This window comes from Capricornis sumatraensis, chromosome 8 (assembly GCF_032405125.1).
Source record: "Capricornis sumatraensis isolate serow.1 chromosome 8, serow.2, whole genome shotgun sequence".
In the NCBI taxonomy this organism is placed as follows: domain Eukaryota; kingdom Metazoa; phylum Chordata; class Mammalia; order Artiodactyla; family Bovidae; genus Capricornis; species Capricornis sumatraensis.
Window position 1 is genome coordinate 100,534,547 of NC_091076.1, and position 9,782 is coordinate 100,544,328.

A 9,782-nucleotide genomic window follows, 5' to 3' on the forward strand; every position below is an offset into this window, starting at 1 on the left:
AATGGTTAAGACTTCATCTTCCAACACAGGGGGTGTGAGTTCAATCCCTGGTCAGGGAGCTACAATCCCACATGCCTTGGAAGCACCCTCAAAACCCCAAAAACATAGAGCGGAAGCAATATTGTAGTTAATTCAATAAAGACTTTAAAAAATGATCTCCATCAAAAAATAATCTTAAAAAAACAAGGATGGGCACGAGGAAACTTGGGGGTGATGGATATGTTCATGACCCTGATTGTGGTGATGGTTTCCAGGTGTTTTGCCCAAACTCATTAAACTGTATACATTAAATTATGTATTCTTATATATATCAATTTAATCTTTATAAAGCTTTATGTTGTTTAGAAACATAAAGAACATCATTGGGACAACTTATGAAAGCTGAATGAGGGCTGAGGACACGTGGTAGGGACACATGGTGTTATTCTCCTGACTCTGATGGTTATGTTGTATATTTGTTGTGGTGGTGTGTGTTATGTTGAGATTTTGTTGTATTTATTGTGTGTTTTTGTGGTTGTATAGGACAATGTCTTTGTTCAAAGGAAACAGGCGCTAAGCTATCTGGGGGTGACGGAATGCTAGTTTTGCAAATTTCTCTCAAATGGTTCAAGGAGAAAAGTTCCTGTTATCCTCGCAACTGAATTACTTCAAAATAAATATTGTCTTTAGCGTTTGAAAATGGGTCTAGAGTGTAGTGATGGCCTTGGCTGAGTGGGGCAGGTGCTGCTGGGGTTTTGTTTGGGGTGGGGATTGATGGAGGTAGGGAGACTTTTTAAGTTATAGGCATTTGGGAGAACACTTGCCAGAAGGACCTCTGAGAGTAGATCAGGCAGGCAGTGCAGGCGGGGTGGGGTGGGGGCGGGTAGGGCTGGAGTATGCCACAGCCAGTGGACGTTCCTTTTCATCAGGCCACCTGGTTAGCTCCCAGGGCTCAGGAACGGGCTGGGAGCAGGTGTGCCCTGTCCTGCGGTCCAGTCCGTGAAGAAACCTGCTGGTCACACTGTATATGAGGACTCAGCCCTCTGTTGCTCAGGGCGTCCCCTGTTGTGTATTCTGGGCCAGCTCACTAATGCACAGAATTGATTGTCAGTTTTCTACTTCCACAGTCTGCATCCTGAGTCTCTTTTAAGAATGTTTCTCTAGCTTTGCACGGCAGCAGTACCATAGCCAATGAGCTTTATCCAGTGTGGGATTATTGCTAATTTGAAAAAGAAAAAAAAAAAAAGAATGGCCTGGGAATTTCATGGTGGTCCAGGGGTTAGGACTTTCACTGCCAAGGCCCAGATTCAGTGCCTGGTCTGGGAACGAAGATGCTGCAAGCAAGGCCAACAAATAAAAAAAGAATGAGTTTCTAACAAGTGTGAGGGAAGAAAGCCAGGTTGGATGTGTTACCTGAGTCCCTGGCAGGGCAGGGACTGCCTTCCTTTTAGTCACTGATGAATTCACAGGATCAGAAGAGCAAGCCCATCTGGGCCTCCAGGAGTCAGGGACATCTCAGAGAGGTGGGAAGGGATTTCTGGCAGGAGCCCTGAATGAGAGTGGGGTGTAGGTGGCCAGGGCCCACAGGCATGTCTGAGAAGTGAGTCTGGGCTGGCAAGGGGCAGGTGAAAAGATTCCCGAGGCCAAAGTGGCCCCTAGACTGGGGCATGGTGTGATCCAGGTCGGCAGGTGCAGGGGGCCAGCCTGAAGCATAGTGTTTCTTGGCCGTCACCCCAGTGCACCAGACTCAGGGCTCGCAGGGACCAACTCCAGGCTATCTGCTTCCAGCCAGCCAGGGACATGTTCCACACCCCAGGGTTTATTTCTAGCTTGTTTTCCAAACCCAGGATGGAGCTTCTGGCTGGCCCCTTTGGATTGTGGGCAAGGAAGGTGACCCCTTCCAGGGAGGCAGGTTTCTGTAAACAGGAAACAGAAGCTGTGCTGATGCCTGGCCCCGCCCGGTGCCCGTAGCTTCCCCTTCTCCCGCCAGCCCCACCCCAAACCGCCCAGCCTGCCCCAGCACCGGCCTATAAAGTCCCCACACCCTCATTTCTAGTTGAACAGTGGCTTGGAGCAGCACCATGCAGCTGAATTTCAGTGGCCTTCGGGCCCTGGTGACAGGAGCAGGAAAAGGTGGGTGTGATCCGGGCAGGTGTGAGAGGAACTGAGGTTAGAGAGCAAAGTGCGCAAACCCAGAGCCTCGTGTTGGGGCCTGCACGTTCCCTTTATGCTTGTCACAGCCTGCCCTGCCGGCAAGTGGCCCCAACTCCAGCCACTGAACCAGCCAAAGTGGGCCTGCGCTGCTCCTTACCATCCAGCAGGCCCCACTGGGACAGGACACTGGCCTCTCCCTGGCCAATGCAAGAGCACTCCAGAGAGGACGGCCCTCAGACTCAGTCTGGGCAGATGGGGGCACGTCTAGCCAAAGCCTCTTCCTCTGCCCTCTGGGCCTCCCTTGGCTGGATCCTGGTTGTCCAGATCCCTGCCTCCTGCCACCTCCTGGGCCAACACCCCTCTGGCCAGCACCCTCTCATCACTCTTTCCTGAGCAGCATATCTGCAGCTGCCACCCGCAGTCTTGGTCCAGACTTGTTGGGCCATCTTCCTGCCTGGTGAACCCCTGTAGGGATTGGACGGGACACGGTGAAGGCCCTTCATGCCTCAGGAGCCAGAGTGGTGGCCGTGAGCCGCACCAACGCCGACCTGGTCAGCCTCTCCAAGGAGGTGAGGTGTGCAGGCCTGGTGTGCCCTGGAGCTATGACCCTTGGGGATACCTCATGAGCCTACCAGGACCACCCCTTTGGTCACCGGCCAATGCCTCCCCACAGTGCCCCGGGATAGAGCCTGTGTGCGTGGACCTGGGTGACTGGGAGGCCACGGAGAAGGCTCTGGGCGGTGTGGGCCCCGTGGACTTGCTGGTGAACAATGCAGCCGTGGCACTGATGAGGCCCTTCTTGGAGGTCACCAAGGAGGACTTTGACAGGTGAGGAGGAGGGAAGGAAGTCGACGGGAGAGAGCTGTCCAGGACGTGGTTTGGGTGTGACCGTCGTCTGACTGTCTGCTGTCTCCCCAGGTCCTTCAGTGTGAACCTGCGGGCTGTGTTCCAGGTGTCCCAGGTGAGGCAGGGGAGGCTGTGGCTCAGCACTGACATGGCCCAGGTAGGGGTGCGCTGGGCTCAGGCCATCCCGTCTTGGCTTCCAGATCGTGGCCCGGGGCATGATCAACCGTGGAGTGCCTGGCTCCATTGTCAATGTCTCCAGCATATTGGCCCATGTCACCTTCCCCAACCAAGCTGCCTACAGTGAGTCCCTCTGCCCAGTCTTGAGCCCCTATTCCGGGCAGGAGCAGTTGGGCTCCCAGGCTGGGCCTCATGCAAAGCCTGCTGAAACCTTAAGGATCCTCAGCGCTGCCTTCTCCTCACAGGCTCCACCAAGGGTGCAATGACCATGCTGACCAAATCCATGGCCCTGGAGCTGGGACCATACAAGGTAGGCATGGGGGCCCTGGGGGGTGCCAGGGACCCAAGCCTAAGAAGGCACGCAGGGTAGGGGTCAGGTGGGTGGTGGTGGGCAAGGCTGGGGCCTGGGGATCAGAACGGGGGAAGGGGGCTTCAAGGGGTGAGTGAGCAAGCTCAGTGGGGGCCGTGAAGGCGGGGTTCGTACACCGTCTGAGGCCGCCCCGCTGGCCCCTCCGGCCCCAGATCCGGGTGAACTCCGTGAATCCAACGGTGGTGCTGACAGCAATGGGCCAAAAAGTCTCGGCTGACCCTGAGTTCTCCCGGAAGCTGAAGGAGCGCCACCCGATGAAGAAGTTCGCAGGTCAGGGGGGCTTCGCGGAGTGGCGGGCGTGGATGGGGAGGCTGGGCAGAGCCAGCTGGGCAGAGCCAGCCGGGCCGAGCCGCGCTGACCCCGCCTGCCACCCGCTGTAGAGGTGGAAGACGTGGTCAACAGCATCCTCTTCCTGCTCAGCGACCGCAGCGCCTCCACCAGCGGGTCAGGTATCCTGGTGGACGCCGGGTACCTGGCCTCCTAGAGCGCCACGCTCTGGGCGCCAGCGGGACGGTGCGCGGCGAGCCTGGCCCCGCCTCCACGCCCCGCCGCCTCGCCCTCAGGCCTCCAGGGCCACCAGGCGAACGCTTCTCCGCGTCCTAGGCCACGCCCCCGACGCCATCCACGCCCACGCCCAGACAACCATCTGCAGGCCCCGGCCCACGGTTTGGTCCCACCTCCACGACACACTTCGGCAGCGCCCCACCAGCCTGCAAAGCCATACCTGCCCCACCCTGCCCACCCCCAAACCAGACCACATTCCTCCACATCCACACCCAATGTGTGGATGCCAGGAGACCCAGTCCCTGTCGATCCCACCCACTGTGTGGTCCAATGTGCTAGGGTGAATTTGCCTAAATAAATAGAAGTTCTCCTGAAACTATTAGATCTTCCCTGGTGGCTCAGAGGTTAAAGCATCTGCCTCCAATGTGGGAGACCCGGGTTCGATCCCTGGGTCGGGAAGATCCCTTGGAGGAGGAAATGGTAACCCACTCCAGTATTCTTGCCTGGAAAATCCCATGGACGGAGAAGCCTGGTAGGCTACAGTCCATGGGGTCTCTCCTGAAACTAGTAGCCTTGCCAGGGCTCTGGATGGGCTTGCCCCAAGGGCAGGGAGGGGAGGATCAGGGACTGAGCCACACAAAATCTTACAAGAGGTAGAGAGGGGGCAGATCCAAAGCCAAAGGAATTCCACAGCTGACCCGTGACTTTGATCTGAATGGCTGTGTTTCCTTGTCTTTGTTGTCCATGGCCCTGCTACACTCAGCCTTCTCTGTGCAGAGGGCAGCCTGGCAGCCTGCACCCAACTTTCCTTCCCTGTGGTTCTGGCTCTGACTTTCAGCCCAGCACCCCCTGCTGTGACTACCTTTGGCTGGAGAAGGAAGAGGATCTGAGGAGCTACAGGGAGATGCTCTGGACCATCCCTAGGGAAGATGGTCCTGACCTCTCAGCCCTGGTGTGAAGGAGGCAGGGGGCTGGTTTCTCCAACCGTGAGAAACCCAGTTTCACATTGGGGCACACCTTCCCCCTCAAGACCATCCATGAGGAGGGCAGCCCCAGCTGGGGCAGTGTCCAGAGCTGCTGCCCTGCCTACTGTTCCTGGCCTGACCCCAGACACAAGAGCCCTGCAGCTGGGGCAGCTAGAGGGTCTCCCGGGCCCTGCTGGGATTCAGTTGTGCTTGCCCTAGTCAGCTTCCTGCAGGACCCATGCCATCTGAGTGTGTGATGAGGGCCTGAGGTGGTCAGTCAGCTGGCCTGGTGCAGTGTACAACCCTGGGCAAGGAGGCAAGAGACAAAGGGCTGGGGTGGGGCCTTCCAGGCACTGGTAGTGCTGGGTTGAGAGAGCAAAGGGCACTTCTGCTCAGCCTCATGGCTTCCAGAGCAAGGTCTGTGCCAAAACTGATATGGATCAGTGCAACTGGCCCACTCTGGGAGTTGCTGATGGACAGGAAAGCTTGGCATGCTGCAATCCATTGGGTCGCAAACAGTTGGACACAGCTGAGCTGAACTGAACTGGCCCACAGAGGATCACGGGACAAAGAAAGGATTTGGACACCATTCTGGGGGGCCAGGAAAAGCCAGTGAAGGGATCTGAGCTGATGTGCCTCTCAGGAAGGACAGGCTGGGGACTGTCCCCCCAACTCCCTGCCCCTTGGCTTCTGGGAGCCAGATGGCAGGGTCCAAGGTTAGGAGCAGAAGGCAGGGTTAGGTGGGAGCCCAGAGGGGATGGGCAGTACCACATGACCAGGTCTGGTAGGGAGAATTCACTTGGCGATCCTCCAGGGGCTTCTCAAATCTGTGCCTCTTGCTGACCCCAGGCCACCGTCTCCTCCAGACAACCCACCCCTCTGGGCCCAAAGCCACATGATCCAGGGGCCCTGCAGTCACCAACTGCTTACATAATCCTGGTCAAAGAAGGCCCTCAGGGCAGGTTCTAGATTTTCCCACCATAATCCACAGAACAAAGTAGCTTTAACAGTGGAACCAGTGCATGCATGGACATGTGAGCACACACATATCTCTAACTGACCCTAAAGCTCCAGGAAGCAATGCTTGCCCTTTTCGGGCCACTGGTACCCTGATGACCCCAAGTCTAGCCTATGCCAACCTATTCTAGTCTTTGAAGTACTAGTGACCTTCTGCGGGTGGGTCGGATGAGTTAGTGTCTCAACACCCTTTGCAGCTAAAGTGCACCTCTGCTGTCCTTGGCCTCTGCTTCAGGCTTATCAGTTCAGTTCAGTCACTCAGTTGTGTCCGACTTTTTTTGACCCATAGACTGCACCATCCGAGGCTTCCCTGTCCAGCACTAAATCCCGGAGATTGCTGACGATCATGTCCATCAAGTCGATGACGCCATCCAACCATCTCATTCTCTGTCGTCCCCTTCTCCTCCTGCCTTCAATCTTTCCCAGCATCAGGGTCTTTTCCAAGGAGTCAGTTCTTCGCATCAGTTCTTCTTCTGGCTTATAGGCTTGTCCAAACCTTTTCGCTCAAAGCACTACAAGTGAGCTTGCGTGAGCTGCTCCCAGGTCTGGGGGAGGGGATCATGAGATCCTTTTAGCCAAACTTTTCATCTGAGAAACAAAAAAAGGGTTAGCACTGCGTTCTCATTAACGAGGTACCTTCTTTCCGTTATGAATTACCAAATCTGATTTTATTTATTTATTTTTGTAATAATCTAATTGAGAAGGGGAAAATGTAGGCGGGGCCCGCTAACCTTATTTCCCCTCCGGATGAAGGACCGCTGAAAGGGCAGTTTGATAAACTCTGCCCCAGGGTCAGGCAAGGACTCTGTGTGCCGCACCTCGGCCGCGCCCACTCCTTACGGCCAATCGCCGCCGCGGGGAGATCACTATTTGAATATCCCCGCCCGCGGCGGGACACCACCCTGCGATTGGCCCGCCGCGCCCCGCCCCGCGCCCCGCCCCGCGCCCTTCTGAACCCAGGAGCGCCGCTCAAGATTGGCAGTGTGGTCGCCGGAACTCCGCGCTCGTCACGGGGGCGGGCAAAGGTGGGCCTGGAGAGGTGGCCGGGGGAAGGCAAAGGTGACCAGGGATGGGTACCCTCACTCATCCGCGCTCCTCGCAGACATCGGGCACGGCACTCTCGAGGCGCTACACGCGACGAGGTAGGCGCCACCCTGTCCCGGCCCAGGGGGCAGCAGCGGGGAGCTGAGGGCGGCCCAGCAGGGACACACGGGAGCTGGGCGCTGGGGCTCAGCAAGGACTCTTAGCACCCCCGCCCCTCGCCGGACGCGCGGAAGAACGACGATTCCCCCTGGACTTAGGAGGAGGCAGAAATGGCTGCTTTGCTGGGCCAGAGGCGCTCTGGCGCTGGGAGGAAGTAGCCTGGCTGGAGGCGGGGCTAGATCCCTGATGCTGAAGCCCCGAGTTGAGTTGCCCAAAGGCCAAGTTAACTCTCTCCCGACAGCACCCTGGGAGCCCCCAAAAGGCGGCTGGTTCCCCTGAGACCCCCTAACCCCCTACCCCTGTGAGACTGAAAGGTCACGAAAACACAGTCCCTCTCCCTTGAATGGGAGAGGCCCAGCTGTCCCCTCCCCGGGGCATGGAGCCTCTGGTAGACGTGCCCCGTTACCACCTAATATACACAGTGCCCCGGGGTAGAGACCGTGTGCGTGGACCTAGCTGACTGGGAGGCCACGGAGCAAGCGCTGGGAGGTGTTGGCCCTGTGGACCTGCTGGTGAACAATGCAGCTGTGGCGTTTCTACAGCCCTTCCTGGAGGTCACCAAGGAGGCATATGACATGTAAGCCAGGGTGGGGTGGAGGAACGCCCCTGGGGAAGGGCTGTCTCCTGCTGCAGCGGCCTCAGTCCCTGACCAGGGTCTGTCCATCTGCCTCCAGGTCTTTCAATGTGAACCTTCGGGCGGTCATCCAGGTGTCCCAGGTGCGCTGGCTTCAGGGCAGGAGTGGGGATTGCTGGGTGATGCCAGCCCTGCCTCATCCTTCTTCTGCCATTTCAGATTGTGGCCCGAGGCCTGATAGCTCGGGGAGCCCCAGGGGTCATCGTGAATGTTTCTAGCCAGGCCTCCCAACGGGGACTGACTAACCACAGTGTCTACTGTGAGTGAGCCCCGGCTGTGCCCTGCCCCCACCCCCACCCCCTGCCACCCCCCATCTGAGCAGGCAGCTCAGGCTCCACACATGCCGTCCCTCCTCACAGGCTCCACTAAGGGTGCCTTGGACATACTGACCAAAGTGATGGCTGTGGAGCTCGGGCCACACAAGGTGAGCCCCAGTGGGACGCCTCCCCTCACCCAGTCCGTGTGCTCAGAGAGCCTCAGTCCCCTGAGCTGCCCCCCCGCCCCCCCCCGCCTGTGCCAGTGCAGATCCGTGTGAATGCAGTCAACCCCACGGTGGTGATGACACCCATGGGCCAGGCCGCCTGGAGTGACCCTCAGAAGGCCAAGGCCATGCTGGACCGCATCCCCCTTGGCAGGTTTGCCGGTGAGTTGGGCGGGAGCCCGGCTGGGAGTCATGCCAGTGGCCTGCTCAGGTGAGGGGTGGGAGGGAGGGACGAAGGGCAGCTCCTTTCACGCGTGTCCTGAACGCCACCTTGCCCGCAGAGATGGAGAACGTGGTGGACACCGTCCTCTTCCTGCTCAGTGACCGCAGCAGCATGACCACAGGCTCCACTGTGCCGGTGGATGGGGGCTTCCTGGCTACCTAAGCGCCCCCTCCATCCCCACACACCCCTGTTCCATGCTGAACCCACCTTTACCCCCATCCCCCTTCCCCATCTCTTCAGTAAACATGATTCTTCCGTCCAGCCTGCACACTCACACCTAGGCTGCAGTCATGTGGCCGGAAGATGCAAAGCTCAGAGCTGGGCATGGGGACGAGTCCCAGGTAGAGACACCCTTTCAGCTCTCATCCTGGCTCAGTGGCAGCCTGGCTCTTCTGCCAGAGTTTTTCGGGCCTAAGTCCCTGGCAGACACGTAGGACCTTCCAGAAGGCCAGCTTCTAAGGAGGGTAGTGAATTTGACCGAGGATGGCCTTCGGCCCTGTCCAGAGGCCTCTAGGGTGGAAGCGGTGGTGTTTTTAACGTGAACGTTCATTGGCGTTCCTTAAGTCAGCGCAGAAAACAAAAGTGAGCTGAGCAGGCTGCGTGCTGGAACTTCACCACTTTGTTCACGATTGAATGGCTTCTTTGCCGAATCAGGTGGTGGTTTTCAGTTACGGAGAGGATATTCCCTCAGCGTTGTGAGTCCTTCACCATGTACTGGGCACAGTCCAGCGCAAGATCCAGCTGTAGAATTTGCCAACTTCCATGGTGACATATTCCCTCCTGTTTGATGTCCTTGAGGTGGAGCTGGCACAGAGATGCCTGTCCTCCACTTTTCCATGCTGTCCTCACCACACAGACGCAAAAGGCTTACACCCCAAAGCACAGCTAACAGTACATGTACAAAAATGTTTAGGAAGTGATGGAACAAATTTTGAGTATTTGTTAATTTCATTTTAAAATACAACTGATTTCAAGTTTATGTAATTCTTAATAGTGGTTACTTAAAAACTGGCTAGCAGAATTCCTGAACTCCCGCAGTCCACCCTCTGCACACCACTGCGGGGGAGCTGAGTGTCACTTAGCTTCATGTCACGGATCTGCCCAGAGTGGTGCCTTGCAGGCCCCAGGGGTGAAGTCCTAGTGACAGGCTGGGCCCACCCCTCACCTCCCGCCATGTCTGCCCAGCAAACCCAACCTGTTGACCCGTCTGCCACCCCTCCTGTCCTCTC

At 57.4% G+C, this 9,782-nt stretch overlaps 2 protein-coding genes across 2 annotated transcripts; both read left to right on the plus strand.

Annotated features, from left to right (window-relative positions):
- The first annotated feature begins 2,060 nt into the window (after nucleotides 1–2,060).
- Nucleotides 2,061–4,010, plus strand: LOC138083993 (carbonyl reductase [NADPH] 2). Its single transcript, XM_068978029.1, has 8 exons — nucleotides 2,061–2,112; nucleotides 2,605–2,702; nucleotides 2,807–2,961; nucleotides 3,052–3,094; nucleotides 3,180–3,279; nucleotides 3,402–3,466; nucleotides 3,679–3,796; nucleotides 3,907–4,010. Exons 1-8 carry the CDS (start codon nucleotides 2,061–2,063, stop codon nucleotides 4,008–4,010), a joined length of 735 nt encoding a protein of 244 aa, XP_068834130.1.
- Nucleotides 4,011–7,012: 3,002 nt separating this feature from the next.
- Nucleotides 7,013–9,522, plus strand: LOC138083994 (L-xylulose reductase-like). The gene is made up of 7 exons (XM_068978030.1): nucleotides 7,013–7,154; nucleotides 7,651–7,792; nucleotides 7,890–7,932; nucleotides 8,009–8,108; nucleotides 8,209–8,273; nucleotides 8,375–8,492; nucleotides 8,612–9,522. Exons 1-7 carry the CDS (start codon nucleotides 7,082–7,084, stop codon nucleotides 8,713–8,715), a joined length of 645 nt encoding a protein of 214 aa, XP_068834131.1. The 5' UTR covers nucleotides 7,013–7,081; the 3' UTR covers nucleotides 8,716–9,522.
- The last annotated feature ends 260 nt before the right edge of the window (nucleotides 9,523–9,782 follow it).

Bases quoted from the DNA above. Each gene is read 5' to 3' on its own strand.
- LOC138083993 (XM_068978029.1), top strand. From the start codon at position 2,061: ATGCAGCTGAATTTCAGTGGCCTTCGGGCCCTGGTGACAGGAGCAGGA. The intron at 2,962-3,051 runs GTGAGGAGGAGG...CTGTCTCCCCAG, and splicing joins ACCAAGGAGGACTTTGACAG to GTCCTTCAGTGTGAACCTGC. The intron at 3,797-3,906 runs GTCAGGGGGGCT...CACCCGCTGTAG, and splicing joins CCCGATGAAGAAGTTCGCAG to AGGTGGAAGACGTGGTCAAC.
- LOC138083994 (XM_068978030.1), top strand. From the start codon at position 7,082: ATGGGTACCCTCACTCATCCGCGCTCCTCGCAGACATCGGGCACGGCA. The intron at 7,155-7,650 runs GTAGGCGCCACC...GCCCCGGGGTAG, and splicing joins GAGGCGCTACACGCGACGAG to AGACCGTGTGCGTGGACCTA. The intron at 8,274-8,374 runs GTGAGCCCCAGT...GTGCCAGTGCAG, and splicing joins TGGAGCTCGGGCCACACAAG to ATCCGTGTGAATGCAGTCAA.